The sequence below is a fragment of the Nothobranchius furzeri genome, chromosome 12 (genome assembly GCF_043380555.1).
Source record: "Nothobranchius furzeri strain GRZ-AD chromosome 12, NfurGRZ-RIMD1, whole genome shotgun sequence".
Lineage (NCBI taxonomy): Eukaryota > Metazoa > Chordata > Actinopteri > Cyprinodontiformes > Nothobranchiidae > Nothobranchius > Nothobranchius furzeri.
This window is the reverse complement of record NC_091752.1, coordinates 72561026-72577479: the sequence shown is the minus strand read 5'-3', so window position 1 is coordinate 72577479 and position 16454 is coordinate 72561026. Positions and strand designations below refer to the sequence as shown.

The following is a 16454-nucleotide window of genomic DNA, read 5'->3' as shown; positions in this document are numbered from 1 at the left end:
AACAAGGAGCTCCTGGTGGAGGTGAGAAGCATCCCACGAACATCTGGATCAGGAGGCTGAGATGAGAATTTAAAGTTCCTCATGTAAATCCATGGAGATGTCCCAGAACCCTGCTTTGGGAATGGTCGGTGTCCCAAACTGCGACCGACTGGAGACGAATGAGAGTCTGACGTTCCCAGAGGGACATTCGTTTTCCTGGACCTTCCTCATACGTCTCCCAAGTGTCTTCATGACGTCATAGACCACATTTATGTGAGCTAGAACCTGCTGGATGTGGATGAAGACAGAAAAAAGTAGCCAGCTTCGTAAAGGCCTCAGAAAGGGTTCTCTCCCTTAATGATTACAACGCTTCTGTGTCGAGTCGGCGTTTTCAGAAATGTTTAACTGACAGACGAAGAGCTCTGCAGCACACGGTGTTCCTCGTAGACGTCTGCAGCTCTGGGCCAGCAGCTGCCTTTCATGGGGGAGCGGTGAGCTGCAGACAAGCCGCGCTCGGGAACCATTTGGTGGTTTAACCCCCCAATCCAACCCTTAATGCTGAGTGTCAAGCAGGGAGGCACTGGGTCCCATTTTTCTCAAAGTCTTTGGTATGACCCGACCAGGAATTGAACCCCAATCTCCCAGTCTCAGGGTGGACACTCTACCACTAGACCACTGAGCTGGTTGATGAAGAGACACACCCTCTCTTTTACGTGCTGGCTAGGGCTAGGGCTAGGGCTAGGGTTAGGTTGAGTAGATTGAGTAGATGTATCACAGTGACATCCCCCTGAATCAGTACCTTGACCAAAACAGTTTGGATTAGGAATTCACTGGCAATGCACGGGCCGGCGCATGTCATTCAAAAACTCCCCTCCAGTTGTTGGTTCGTATCGATTAAGAGTAAGAGAGCCGAGTAGAGAAAAATATAAAAGATAAAATAAAAAACAAACGAGAAAGACAGAATAAAGGCTACGAAAAAGAGAAAAAAACAGGGATAGAAAAGAACTTGAGAAGGAACAGGTAACAGATGTGGCGTCGTGGTCTGACGAGCAACCACACCTGAGCCGGGCTAGGCTAAACCTGGCTCTCCCAACTCCTCCTCCTACGTGCAGGAGAGGGAATGGGAGAGGAAAAGAGATGAGCAGACAGACAGCGCTGGAGTGTAGAGTTTAGAGGCTAAAAGTAAAGTGGGTAGATGGCACAACCTAACCTCCATAGTGCTAAACATTATTCTTAAATCAATACTAATTGGCCACAAGGGGTCTAGATTAAGATTAGCGCTACAACTCAGGGTTAGCATCTAAAAAGTAAGATTGGTTAGGGTTGGAACTAAACTTCAGGGTTAGGGGTTCAAAGGTGGATAGGTGGCACTAACCAGCCTCTATAGTTTAAAGCGTTATTCTCAACAAATCCCAATTAATCACAAGAGATCTTGGTTAAGGTTCGAGCTGAAGGTCAGAGTTAGAGACTACAAGTGAGGTGGGTGAGTGGCACTACCTAACCCATATAGTTTTAAGAACATTATTTCATACAGCTAAATACTAATGAATTAAATCCACCGACCTTAGGGTTAGAAGTGGGGTGCAGGGAAAGGGTTAGATTCTAGGTTTACAATGGGTAGGAGACTAGTAGCATACAGAAAAAGACTACTGAATTAGACCCACGGAGTTTTAGGGTTAGGATGGGGTAAGGGTGAGGGGTAGAATTTAAAATTCAGATAGACAGGTAGTAATAAAACCATCCAGAATTAAAATATAATATTATTTATTAGTCTTAGCCTAACAATAATTGGTCACCAGGGGTCGTAAGTTAATCAGAACTAAACACAAGAAGTTCTAGTTAAGGCTAGAGCTGGAGTGTAGAGTGTAGAGGCTAAAGTTAAGACGGCTGAGTGGCACTAACAGACCTCCATATTTCAAAACATTATTCATAACCTTATCAGGACAAAACCCTAGAAGTCTTGGTTAAGGGTAGAGTTTTAGTTAAAGGTTAAAGTTTAAAAGTAAAATGGAGGATTGGCACTAAAACACCTCCATAGTTCAAAACATTATTCATAACCCTCTCAGGACACAACACAAGAAGTCTTGGTTATAGTTATAGGTAGAATTAAGAGTTAGAGACTAAAGTGAAAATGGCTGTGTGGCACTAACAAACCTCCATATTTCAGAACATTGTTCATAACCTTCTCAGGAAACAACACAAAACAACGTTAAGCATCAACTCTATTGGCTACAGAGAGACGTCCCCGCTCAACCTTCTATGAACAGCGTCAATTGGGCCTTTACTAACACCAGTTAGGCCTCTTTAGGAGTCAAAACGGCATACTCATATAAAGAAATCCAGCCAAAAAACACATCATTGCCATTTAGTTCCTTACAATGTGAAATGACATTAAAGGCTCCTCATTTCTGTAAAAGTAAGGAGGGGAGAGGAATCATGTTGATTACGGTTAAGGGTTTAGGATTAGACGTTTTAAAATTAGTGTACAAGGCAGGGTAAATTTGGATAAATCTCATTTATTTTAACAAATTGACACATCGTGTTAGGGTTAGGGTTAGGGCTAGGGCTAGGGCTCGTGCATGTTGCAGGTAGTTCAATAGGACGTTGTGAGCTGATGAATAGCCCCGTCGCGTTTGCCTGTGACCTTGGTGAACGCAGCTCTGGCTGTCATCAACAGGACAGAGGGCCGGCCTCGCTGGGTAACGGTTGTCACACCAAACCAGAACTCTCACAGAGGCGATGAGGACAGAGCTAAAAGAGTTGATTTACCCGATTAAGAATCCAGACCCAGACCTATTTTTAGTGGTGCTCAGTGCCCACGAGGTTTCAGATGCCTCCAGGGGAGTGGGGCGGGGCAAACAGACACGAACGGACAGAACATGATCCCTTCATGCCCTCCAGACAGAGATGTGAGCCTGGCTGGGATGAGGAGGTAAATGTTGTTCCAATCGTTGTGTTTGTAGAGCACCTCCAGTGGAGTGGTCCCTTACCTCGGCACGTACCTGACCGTCCTCACCATGTTGGACACGGCGCTGCCGGACACGGTGCAGGTAAGTCCGCTGTCACCTGTCATAAAGTCGTTTTACAGCGAGTTACTCGTGATTATCGGCTCTGCGGAGACTTTACGCTCAGAGTGCATCTGTGTGGAAAACTGTAGCTCACTTGAATGCAAACACGACATCCCACCATCCACGCTGCAGATTCTGGTTTGGCGTTATGTCCATGAAGGTAACTTTTATAATGTAATCCACTACAGATTACAGAGTACCTGCACCAACATCTAGTCAGTACCAGTTACTCGATGTGAGTAACTTACTCTAAATGTGCAGCAGCATGAGTAATCGGGCCTTTTCATCCACGGGTCTGAGAATGTGGAATGCCCCACCTGTCCACCTGAGGGCGCCACAAACAGTAGATACTTAAAACAGAGCCCTAAGATTTATCTCGTGATAAGAACATTTAAAACTCTAGTTTTGTTGCTGCTGATGCTGCTGATCCTTCATGTTCTGCAGCACTTTGAGGTTGCTGAGATATAAAGTTCATTCCAAATAAAATAAATCATTTAATCATAATTACTCTGATTTATGTCATGATCTACACCGCTCCAGTGAGGAGCACGTCTGCCTTTAACCCTTTATAGGGCCAACGCCCATATTTAGACATCATAAATGATGTCGGTGGGCCTTTTCACAAACTCTTAGAATGACAGGATGTCACCCAAACAATCATCAGAGATCAAGCGGGTCACAGTTAGCGCCGCAGCACCGTTCCACCAATCAGAGCGGGACTGTAACACGAGTGTGTCTGCAGAGCCAGAAAGCTGCTCTGGTGTTTACGCTCGGATCTCTGAAACTAACTATGCTAGGTTTCACATCACCAGGTGGACTAGCTGTGCTAAAATACGATAGATTTGTGTAAATGTTAAAGTCAGTGGAGCTGGTGAAATCTTAGCATGAAACTCATATTTGAACACGCGCCCTGAGCCAGTAACAGAAACTGTGAACATTTTCAGGTAAAATCTTGTTTTCTAGACATGATCTCAGTATTCATGGTAACAGTAATAATAACAATTATGATGTTGGATTAATTTTGTAGGTTTAAACTAAGATTTCTCTGGGTGATGGAGAGGGACAGTTATTGCACCAACCAACCTCCCATCAGTGATAATGATGATGAACAGGAGGAAGACGACGATGAGGCAGATCCTCAAATATAAAATATTCTAAAATATTCTAATAATCTATATTTGATCAGAAATAGTCTCTAACTTTTCAATAATATTCCATAATAATCTGTTTTTATAAAATATGCTGTATTATGATATATTCTGTATTTTTGACCAGTGGTATAATGATCTAAAATTAGCTAGATATAATTATCTATACATAGGAGTTGGTAAATGTAGAGCTTTAAGAGCTTAATATATTACTTTTACTTATGACCAATAAGCTGTGATACTCTATATAAATATAGAACATCGTTCTGGTGGTCGTAGGATGTTGAATCAGAAGATTGTGGGATTTTTGTTCATTCAGGCGTTGTAAACACTTCGTTTTGATTCAGGAGTCAGGGTTGTAAAAGTAAGAATTTATTTCCCAAACAATTAAAACATGACAAGTTAACTAATACCATGCTTTCGTTCTTTTTTAAACACAGAAACAGTTTTGTTTACCTGTTAGTAGCTACAGTTTCGCCGACGTCTGCCGGCTTCTTCAGGCTGACGCTGATGGTGGCGCGTCACTTCCTTCTCCGTTTATCTGTGACGCGCCACCATCAGCGTCAGCCTGAAGAAGCCGGCAGACGTCGGCGAAACTGTAGCTACTAACAGGTAAACAAAACTGTTTCTGTGTTTAAAAAAGAACGAAAGCATGGATTTAGAAAGACACAGCAAGAACACACCTAAGATGTTCAAAGTTAACTAATATTTACTGTGATGGATGGATCTGGGTGGAGGAGATGTGATGTATGGTGCCTGTGTGTGAATATGATGTTTTCAGAACTCCCGTATCCAGGAGCTGAGTTCTGAGTGTAAACAACTTTGGTTTGTTTGCGTTAAGCTAAGAAGTTGATTCTTATCCGAAAGCATCAGACGCAATCATCCTGTGTTCTACCCACCGACATACATATATGGACAATGGGTTTCCATAGGCTCCAATAACACGTTTTTGAAGAGAAATGGGAGGTGGCCACTACCGCCATTTTGACCGTGTCACAGGTTCCGTCAAGCCCAGACAATTCCACAAAAGGGAAGAGAGGAGGAGCTGAGGGTGGGGCTGTAAGGCTGGGATCAACTGACGACACGCGGTCGAACTAGCTACAAGCTAACCTGAAGCTAACCCAAAGCTAACGCTGAGGTGGGAGCTAAGCTAACGGAGGTAGCAACCTAGCTACAACTGGAGCTAACTGTGCACAACACCAGAGCTTCTGAGTCAGAGATACGCCGGGCTGACCGCTGGGTAAAACCGGGTGGAACACAGAGGTCTCCGAGAGCTCCACAAGCCGATAGTGGGAACCCAGCTCCATCAACATGTTATAGTTCAACCCATTTTCTAAAGTGCAGCATTATGTTAAATGCACTGGGTTTTACCCTATTACATTTAAATTTCATGGTTAAACAGTACATGTTAAAATCTAAGCTCAGCTCGGCAGTGACCTAAAATACATAAATATAATTTTACTTACCGAAAAACATGAAGTGGAGACTCCTTGGACGCTCTATTAGTGCAATTAATGCCACAGCAAGTCATTTTGTCCAACAATTGCACAAATAATATCCAAACAAGAATACACACACACACAGAGACTGCAAATCCCGGAACAGTTTCCAGACCAGACCGAGGCTCTACTGAGGCCTTTCCACGGAGCTAGCTCTGTGGTCACGTGGGTCTGATGCTCATTAATTATACTGAATTTTAGGCTTTTAATACACTTAAACAGAAGAGTGAGGAAAAATTCACCCCCCTCAGAGTTGTCATGAGTGTAAACTAGATCATTTAAACCTAAAACATGTTCTGGTACTGTTAACAGTAATACAGATGTCCATAATGGCCTGTCATGGCCCTGCCGTGACCTGATGTTTTCTTGCTGTTTGACATGACCTGATGAAACCTGAAGTTCCCCTTGCTGATACTCACCCCTCCCTTTGGGCAATGTATTTCTGTCCTAAGTTCCTGTTTTGCGTTCCTGTTCTGCGCTGAGAAAGTAGCCGCTACTTACAAATAACGCTCATTTCAAACTTCAGTCATTCTAGCACGGATTAATGAAGCATTTCATTTATATTGTAATTATTATAAGTGACAATAAACACATGTTTATTTAATGATTATTTAACTTATGAGTTTCAAAAGTTCTTGTGTCTTGTGCCGTGAATAACAACCAGCCTTAGATAAGTGAGCCTGGAAGGGCCTTGAAGCAACGGTCTCTTCTGTAGGTCAGAGCTCCGGTGGGATCGATACTGAAGAGGGGACCTGTAGGCTGAAAAACAGACCGTTTAACAATAATGCTCATTTAACTTGTTGCTGTTATTTTAGTTTGGGATTTCTTTTTCCAGAACAGCGCCAACGTCCATATTTGTTCACTTTGTTTTCTCTGATTTTCTGTGTGAAAATGAATAGTTTAGGAAATCGGAACATCTCAAACACACTTTGGTTTTGGACTACGATAACACCTGTAAAGGGTTAAAAACCCACCTCGACTGCTCTCGTTAGCTAGCATCACCCGTCAGTCTCCACGCTGGCATGGGCAAGAACAAAGAGCCGTCTACAGACGCCAGAGACACAAGTGTGGACCTCCACCAGCTGGAAAGGCCAACAGCTCGGTGAACACAGATCAGCTGTTAGAAAATGGAGAAGATGTCACCTTCTACTGCCTGCGTGCTTCTTGTTGATCACATGTGGTCCAACGTGGACACTTCCCGTCCCTATTCATGGTCCAGGGCTGCTCGGATCCATCTTTGATGCTTTTGTCGTTGTTCTCCTGATTCCAGAGTCGTCCCACTTCCATGGGGTTGTGTGTGATGGCTGCTTCTTCTTGCTTTATGGCTCAGACCCTTGAGCGTTCCGGTTGTCGAGTATTAAACGACCGTCCCGTTTCTTCTCTTTATGTCTTCCTGCAGAGCTTGGATGGGATCTTCTAAACAACACCAGATGTTTCTTTGGTGGTATTCTGTTTTGTTGGTGTATTAATTTGGTGTTTTTGTAGCTTTTCTCACTTTTTCAGTTATTCTTGGATATCTGGTTCGGGTTCAGGCTATTTGTTGTTCTGCTTCTTCTGGTTTCCTTGTCGTCATTGTTGCTGCTCGGTGATCTAATGTTTAGATGACTGAGTTTTGTGTCTGGTGGGGTATAAATACTGATCTGTGTGGGCTGGTTTCCTCCTGTTGGGTTATCTTTACGTCCATAAATGTTGTGCGTCTATCTTTCCGCTTCAAATGTGAATTTTATAGTTTATTTCATCCATCCTCTTTAAGTGTTCTGTTCATTTTCTGATTGTCCTCCTGAGATTATTTCCAAACACGTTGTTCACAACCTAACCCAGAAAACCAGTTAGCGATGGGAACGTCCGACTAGGTGCTAGAATAATCCGTCAACTGCCAAACCGACCCCCCAGTAGCGAACAGCCCCCCCTTATGCTGTCCTCTCTGCTAACCGCTAAGCAGCAACGCTAACCGTCCAGTTTGTGCTTCCAGGTGAAAATGTGTCATTTTAAATGGTTCTCTCAGAAAATTCAGAAACAAACCGAATCTGGAGGAGACCGAGCGCCGTGGACACGCTAACCCTAACCCAGGATGGTGCATCTAAGAGTCTTGTTCATGTCGTTTCTGAGTTTCAGAAGAGCTGAGACTGTTTAAGCCGATCATGCTAAATGTGCTTGGTCGGATGGAAATCAGCCTTCTGTTTTCAGTGCATTCAGCCATGAAACAAACGTGTGAGGGTCAGGGTCAGGGTCAGGGGTTAGGGGTCAGGGTTCGGGTTAAGGGTTAGGGGTCAGGGGAGCCAGGTTTGCAGGTTGTCATGACTAATGTTGGGTAAAGTTCTGTTGGTTGGTTGTTTCTGCAGGGCGGACTCATCAACTTTGAGAAGAGAAGGAGGGTAAGTGGAGTTTGGTTTTCACCTCATGAAGACGACGTCCACACGCTGCATGCTCGTGTGGACCAGACACCTTCGTGAACAAGCCTCTGTGCTGAGAGACGTTGATGACCAGAAACAACATCTTGAGATGTTTTTGCTGCTGATTCATCAACATCTTCTTGCTGGTTCTTCCATGCAGGAATTTGATGTCCTGTCTCAGATTCAAACTCTGCAGACGTCCTGTTCCCTTTACCAGCTCCCTCACCACCCTGTCATCACTTCCTGGTTCCACGGACACAAGCTGCTCACTGATCAGGAGAGGTGAGTCCAGATACCCTCCAACGCTGCAGAATCACAGGCATCGGGTGGCCTGATGCAGCAGAAGGAAACATTAGCTGCTGTGACATGAAGATCAGAGTTCTTCATAAGAAAACTGAGAGAACTGTGTTCAGAGCAGATGTAAGACATGTCTTCCACCACGGCTCCCCGTGGGAGGACAGACGTCTCCAGCTGCATGCTGCCTTGCTTAAGAGGCTGAGGTTGAGACGTTCCTCTTTGCCTCTACCTTAAACAGTGATTCATGCTTTCATAACGCCCGGACCGGACCACAGGGACTTCCTGTGTGTGTGAACAGACCAGGAACCCTGTGGCAAACGGCACAGAGTTCAGAAAGGTCACTGTGTGGCTCCCAAAGGGAAGAACGTCCACGTGGGACCTCTGAGGTTCCTGTGCAGCATCGGACTCAGTTAACGGGTTTATGTGTTAAAGATCTTTGAACGGTACCTCACTGCTCTGCTGCATCAGCATGGCCCAGCTCACTCAAAGACTCTGGACCAGACTTTCCAAGCACTCGATCAGGACTGGAGTGAGCGCTGCAGGCCGATCGCCACTCTAACGGCTTACAGGTGGTTGTTTTGGTTGGGGAAAGGGAGCTGATGAACGTGGGATTTAAGCGTGGTGTAAGGAGCTCGTTGCACATGTAGAGCCATGACTGAGAAGGTCCTGCCACCGTGCTCTTAGTTTAGAGCGGGGAACCTCCGTAGCTCCTGCTCAGCACAGCAGAGGGACTTCATTTGGTTGTTTGGGATTTAAACTTTGTATTTTCTGCCAGTGTTCAGCACTTTGGGCTGACGGACGTTTGTTTGTGCTGTTCAGATAAACGTGGACTCAGCTGGACGTGAGGCTGAAGAACTAGTCTGGTCAAGGATCCCTTTTATTAATGTGACTGAGTGCATCATTAAGCCATCGTTAACGGTCAGATAAAGCATTAACAACTGCTTAATATTACTGTTAACTGTAATCTGTAAGCGGACCCCCCCTCCCCGACGGTGTGGTAGCACGCCGCTTTACTCCCCTGAGGGTTAGGGTTGGGACACGCAGTGCACTAGTCAGTGACTCGATAGGAAACCTTTTCCTGACCTGACCCACGCCTGCAGTGGAACGTTTCCCGTGTGAAGGTCTGTGAGACGACTCTGGTCCTGACTCGGTGCTTCATAGAAGCGTGTGAACGTTCTCCATGAATCTATAAATAAAGGCAATGATCCTCTTCCTGTCTGAGACTAAAGATCGACCAATCACCATCATCATTTAACCAACCACACCCTTTCCTTTTTCCAAAACACCTGAAAGAGGTTGTTGCTTTAAGAATTTTACGTAGACGGCCAAAATAAAACAAATGCACCCTGACGGCTCCTGTCCTGGTGCTGGACGCTGTCAGGAAAGCCTGAAGTACGTGTGTGTTTTGTTCCAGCTACGAAATGTCGAGGCAGCTGGAGCCTCCGGTTGACTCGTGTTCGCCCAAGTCCTGGAAAAGCCGCTCCCTCTCCAAAAAGCTCTCCCTGTGAGTTTTAATGCTGCATGATTCAGTTAGAATATGGTGACCGGTTGTATTTAAAACCACATAATTCAACATAAAAGAGCAATACTTCAGAGTGGGCGGAGCTTATTCTCCTGTTGTTGCTGTCTGTAGTTTGCTGACATCGAGTGACGGCTCTAAGAAGGTCACTGCTGACCAGATAAGTGTCTCGTCTTCTGGATCCAGCGGCTCTGAGATGGAGGATCTCACCTCCCCAAACCTGGTACCTTCCGTCCCACCCAAGGTAAGAAGGTGTGTGTGTGTGTGTGTGCGCGTGTGTGTGTGTGTGTGTGTGTGCATGTGTGTGTGTGTGTGCATGTGTGTGTGTGTGTGTGTGTGTGTGTGTGTGTGTGTGTGTGTGTGCGTGCGTGCGTGTGTGTGTGTGTGTGTGTGTGCGTGTGTGTGTGCATGTGTGTGTGCACGTGTGCATGTGCATATGTGTGTGTGTGTGTGTGTGTGTGTGTGTGTGTGTGTGCATGTGTGTGTGTGTGTGCATGTGTGTGTGTGTGCATGTGTGTGTGCACGTGTGCATGTGTGTGTGCATGTGTGTGTGTGTGTGTGTGTGTGTGTGTGTGTGTGCGTGTGTGTGTGTGTGTGTGTGTGTGTGAGTGTGTGTGTGTGTGTGTGTGTGTGTGTGTGTGTGTGTGTGTGTGTGTGTGTGTGTGTGCGTGTGTGTGTGTGTGTGTGTGTGCGTGTGTGTGTGTGTGTGTGTGTGTGTGTGTGTGTGTGTGTGTGGACATCGTACATTGACTCCTTCAGTGGATGACCTGGCCAGGCCCGGTCCACCAGTATGATGACATCATGGGGTGTGTATCTGTGGAAATACAAATGGAAAGGTCTAGAGTGTGTTAGTCAGCTGCTTGTACAGGAAACCAGGATCTTGTGTTGAAATGTTTAGAGAAAAAATAGTTGATATGTGTGATGATGTAATCAACAAGAATGTGTGTTTTGTCTGTGGGGATTTGACCTTTGACCTGTTGAATCCTCAAAAGCAAAATTCAAATACAGTTTATTAATTCCATGTTTAGTCTGGGACTGGGACTAATAACTCGGCCAACTCGGACTAGAAGAACTAGTGCGACACTGACCGACAATATCTTTACCAATATTCTTGAATATGACGTGTTAAGTGGTCTCATAATCACCGATATGTCTGATCATTTACCGGTTTCACCGTCGTACACAGGACAACGGTAACCGCTCAAGGTCAGTCTGTGGTTGTTACAAGGCTAAAAGTCAAGAAGCAGCAAATTCATTTAAAACTGACTTAATGGAACAAAACTGGGGGGAGGTTTATGTGGAAGATGTAAATATGGCTCATGGACATTTTCTACATATTCTAACTTCTCTTTATGAAAAACTGCCCTTTGCTTTCTAAGGTGGATAAGAATAAACATGCTGAAGAGGCGTGGATAACCGAGGGGATTCAGAAGGCCTGCAGAAAAAATAAGCTGTATAAAGACTTTTAAAGAAAAGAACGGAGGAAGCAGAACAGAATTACAAGATACACAAGAATAAATCAATAAGTATTATGAGATCTTGTAAAAGAAATTATTATTATTGGAAGGAAATAAATCTAACATTAGAAATACGTGGCACATATTAAATGATGTAATAAAAAGGGTGGTGGCACCAATAGGCTTATCTTTTTTCTAACAAAAGACAATCAATAATTTTATCGGTCTAAAGAAACAGCAAATGAATTCAATAAGTATTTTACTGAAACTGGGCCAAAGTTGGCAAAGGATATATCAAATACTACATTCGATGCTGATGCTGTGAGTAAAATAACAAATGTAGATAAAACCATATTTATTCAAGGCACTAATGAAGATAACACTTGTTAAACATGGAAAAGTGAAAAGTCAGCAGATTTACATGGATGTGATAAGTCTGTGGGAAAAGAAATCACTGAGACTATCGCCAAACCACTCACTCGTATTTCTAACCAGCCTCTCCATCAGGAAGACTTCCTGAAAGGATGAAGGTTGCAGAAGTCATTCCCGTCTATAAGGCTGGAGACCAACATGACTTTTCTAATTATAAACCATTTCTATTTGATCTCAGTTCTCCAAAATACTAGAAACACTATTTCATAAAAGATTTTGTGACTTTAGTGAGCATCGTGATGTTCTGTGTGAACAGCAGTCTGGTTTTAGACGTGATCGGAGAACTTCTCTGGCTGTTGTTGATCTAGTGGAGAAAATATCTGATGCAACTGTTGGGTGTTCTTCGCCCTGACCAAAGCTTCTGGTGAACCCTGGGGCACACCACGTGTAATCCCATGGACCCGCGAGGAACAGCTGTCCTAACTCACCGTAAAAGTGCGGTGTGTGGTGTAGGATGTGAACATCTGTGGAGAGCGCCAGAGAGGCAGATCTGTTTTAGACGGGTTAAAAGAACGGTGTGGTCTACGGTGTCGAAGGCAGCACTCAGATCCAGTCCATCGTTACATCCTGGGAGCTCCAGAGGCTTCCTTCATGCCTGTGACGGCTCTAGTGAACAGTTTCTGTTGTTTTTCTCTCCTCTCCTTTCTCAGTCGTTCCACAGTTCCTGCAACAACATGTCCGATACCGTCTCTTCCTCCTCCTCTTCCTCTGAAGCTTCCTGTCCACAGTCTTCCTCTCCCTGTGGCACGGACCACTGCCCTGACAGAGCAGGACCCTCTCTGGGCTGTCAGTACAAACGCTCCATCTCCATGAACTCACTGCCGGAGCACAACCGACAGGGGACCGACTCCTGCATCATCAGGGTCAGTGTGGACCTGGGCCATGACAATGGCAACATGTACAAAAGCATCCTGGTGAGTTCATACTCACACGTGTGCTTGGTCTGGGATAGAGTCCCTGTCCCCGGTTTTCTCAGGTGTTTGTCAGCTGTTCTCTAATCTCTAATAATCTCTAGTCTAATAATAACAAATAATCTGAGAACAGGGGCTGTTTCTCTAAATGCGTACGGGTCTGTACTTGTGCACTCGCGTCCTTGTGGAACCTCATCAACGCTGCCCCAAATACGCTTCCAATCCTACGTACGCATCGCGGCAAGTTCACTCAAAGTTCTCAGATGTGTTCCTGCTCCGCCTGTTGTATCACGGTTGCATTAATGCGTTCTGCAGAGTGGGGACAGGGAAGGTTCCCCTAATGCGACGCTGGAAACCGTTATACTGCAAACAGCTGAGGAGAAAGCTCGTACTGTAGTGTTTTTATCAGAAATACAAAGGAAGAAGTATAAAGCTGTCTGATATTGTAAATAGCTGTGTGTAACGTGTACATTTAGCTGTGAGTATTTGGGTTTTTCAATGATTTATTATTTATAATGAGCTAAGCCACTATCAAAATAAAAGCAGTGGCACTTTAAATATCTGTTTTGATGAAAAGAAACATTTGACTTCATTTAACGGGGAAATGTTAGTGTTTTATCAATTTTAATCAAGAGTGGTCTAAATTTTATTCAAGTAATATGTATTCATTGTTGTTTTATTTACTTTTATTTTTATGTCACGTTGTTTTGTTTAACAAGCAGCGATGCTTGCTGCCATGACGAAACAGAGCGGCCCTCGTCCTCCCATACTCGGTAGAATGGACTTTTTGCTGTACTTGTCAAGTACACAAAAGGTACTAGTGTACTTGTCAAGTACACAAAAGGTACCACTGTACTTGTCAAGTACACAAAAGTTACTACTGTAATTGTCAAGTACACAAAAGGTACCACTGTACTTGTCAAGTACACAAAAGGTACTAGTGTACTTGTCAAGTACACAAAAGTAGGGCTGCTCAATTAATCGAATTTTAATCACGAATACGATCTGAGTTTTGAACGATTATAAAAAACTAAACAAGCCGATTATTTGCTCCTCCCGCTTGCGCTGCCCTGAGTTGCAAATGAAGCACTCCTCCCACAGTGTTGCCAACTTGGCGACTTTGACGCTATTTCTAGCAGCTTTTCAGACCCCCTTCTTGACTTTTTAAATCTTAAAAGTACCTAGCGAACACCTCAGAAACATCTCTGGTAACCCTTAGCTACTTTCTGGATAACTGTCGTCGACGTTTCCTGCAGGTTAGCTAAACACTCCGCCTGCGCTCCGGACCGTTCTTCAGGACATTAGGAAAGGGAATGATGTAGTGATGTGTCGGTCGCTAAAGAAACAGCTCTCAGAGCCGGCTCCTTGTTGGATTAACCAGAGTGAGTGACACACACACCGTACCTACGGACTCCTGAGCCGCTAAAAACGGCTAAATGTGCGCGTGCGGCACGGTAAACATACGTGCAGCTTGCCCCGATTGCTGTGAGACCGGGTTGGGGGGTGGGGGGGTGCAGCTGTGGTTGGGACATTTATTACATTAACTGATGGACTTGTAAATAAATAGTTTATAAATAAGGTAGAAATAAGTTCCTCACGCTGATAAATAATCTCTCTGAGGACACGGTGCTAGTGCACGCTCCTACAGCACCTTGACATGACTCAATAAATGTTATGCAACATTTTGTGAACATCAGTTTATTTGCATGTATTTGTTATAAATGCCACTGTATAATTCTTGCTGTCAGTATTTGCCAGATATTGGTATTTGGGTCTGTACTGGTTAGACTTAAATGAGTTAAACCAAGGTCTATAGCCCTTGGGTCATAAACTATGAGCTATAAGTATATTGGTCTTTTTATCCTGGGAATCAGGAGTTATTTTAGTGATCATCTTGTTTCTTATTTTTGTCCTGATTGTGCCCTGAGCAGTTTTATGACTGAATAAAAACAAAGAAAATCAACATAAATTGAAAAATCGTCCTAAATAATCGTGATCTCAATTTCAGTCACGATAATCGTGATTATTATTTTTGCCATAATCGAGCAGCCCTACACAAAAGGTACTAGTGTACTTGTCAAGTACACAGAAGGTACTAGTGTACTTGGGTATTGAGAAACGGCCTTAAAGTGGGACTCAAGGCATGGGTGGAGACGTATTTCATCCACACTTCCTGTTAGGAAAATGCTTCTGAAAGAGGCGTCGCCTCGCGGACCGAGAGAGCGGCACTGAGGCAGTGATTGGCCGCACCCCCTCAACCCCCCTGCTGTCGGAGTTGTTAACGAGTGCATGCGCGTTCGCGCGTGCACGTGAGCACGCACTCTCAGTAGACTTACCGCTCAGGAGAAGAGCAGACACAGATGCTGCAGCATTCTGGAGGATTTCCTGTTAACCGCGGCCATTAGATGATGAGGGGAGGAGGGCGTTTCCTCGAGCAGGTGAGCGGCTCAGAGCGCCAGCGTGTCACATCGGTCACAGCTGGTTCTACATGAATGTGGAGCAGAGATTGAACCTGAAGATGGAGACAGAATGATGGTTTTGGGCTGAAATATTACATTTAAAGTAAGTTGCACTAAACTGCCACACTAATGATCACACGTGTCTGCAGCACCATGAGACACCCACCTGCACAGCAGTAATACGTTCATTCAGGCGTTGCTGGCTCTTTAAAGATATTACTGTGGTCACTCCTTCTACAGATTCAGCCACGCTAAATGAAATCGCTGCGGCGTTCCCAGGCCAGACTTCCTTATTCGCTGAGGTTTGTTCAACAACTCTTGTGATTGTTTTTGTTCTTTCCAGGTGACCAGCCAGGAAAAAAGCACTCAGGTGATTGAGAGGGCTCTGGAGAAGCACCACCTGGAGCACATGAAGGGGCAGGACTTCACCCTGGCGCAGGTCATCTCACAGAAAAAAGGTGAAGATGTCTGTCAGAAATATGTTCTTCAACATCCCCCCAAAATGGAATGCAGCCGTAACCCTAACCCAGTGTTTTTCTGTTTCCAGAGCTGCTCATTCCAGACAACGCCAACGTTTTCTATGCCATGTCCACCACAGCGAATTTTGACTTTGTTCTGCGTCAGAACCACAAATGCCAGAAGAAACTGCTGAGAGCAGCAGCTAGTCGTGGAAGGCTGAACGCTGAGCACTTGTGATCTGGTTGTAAAAGCAGATCAACTCATTTAATGTTCCTGGTAAACAGACTTCCAGGAAACGTGCGTTCTCCTCAGTGGTCCTATGGGTTCTTAAAGGGATGCATCTGCAGGAACTGAGAAGATGTCACAAAAAGCCCTTTTTTCTTGAAGAATGGTTGCTTCAGAGAAATAAAGCTTGAAAAACACAGACTGGTTTCCAGCTGGGAAGAACAGATGGGACCCAACGCCTCCCTGGGCTGGACTGGGGGGTTAAAGTACCTAATGGTTCCCGAGCGCAGCCACAGCTGTAGCTCGCAGCTCCCCACGGGGATGGGTCACATGCAGAGATGAATGCCTCCAGTCAGCGCAGTCACGAGCGCACTGACCGGCGTCTGATGTGCGTGGAAACGCACCGAGTGTGTGATGACTGATGGGACTTAAGCCTGATGATGTTATGAAGACACAGAGAAACAGCCACTGTGAGCAACGCACGTCTACTCAGACAGAGAAAAGATCGTCCTGTTCCCAACGCAGCTCTTCATGGAGCGTCTGTAAGCTTCAGGTGACACATCCATGTGTGTGGGATGGTCGGGAATGTTCTCACAGGAGAACTAACC

The 16454-nt window shown here is 44.9% G+C and overlaps 1 protein-coding gene across 5 annotated transcripts in view; it reads left to right on the top strand.

The window, feature by feature from the left end:
- The window catches only part of LOC107372755 (ral guanine nucleotide dissociation stimulator-like 1), a 20914-nt gene extending 4827 nt beyond the window's left edge, over positions 1–16087 (top strand). For 4 of the 5 annotated variants that reach the window (XM_054738223.2, XM_054738221.2, XM_054738222.2 and 1 more), the window contains exons 8-16: positions 1–21; positions 2943–3029; positions 8037–8069; positions 8248–8369; positions 9799–9888; positions 10018–10147; positions 12443–12706; positions 15506–15620; positions 15710–16087. The exon at positions 1–21 is cut by the window's left edge and continues 64 nt beyond it. In XM_054738223.2, coding sequence (XP_054594198.2) covers positions 1–21; positions 2943–3029; positions 8037–8069; positions 8248–8369; positions 9799–9888; positions 10018–10147; positions 12443–12706; positions 15506–15620; positions 15710–15858 — 1011 coding nt within the window. In that variant the 3' untranslated portion in view covers positions 15859–16087. The remainder of the gene's footprint in view (positions 22–2942; positions 3030–8036; positions 8070–8247; positions 8370–9798; positions 9889–10017; positions 10148–12442; positions 12707–15505; positions 15621–15709) is intronic. The other variant, XM_054738224.2, reaches the window with a different exon arrangement.
- The last annotated feature ends 367 nt before the right edge of the window (positions 16088–16454 follow it).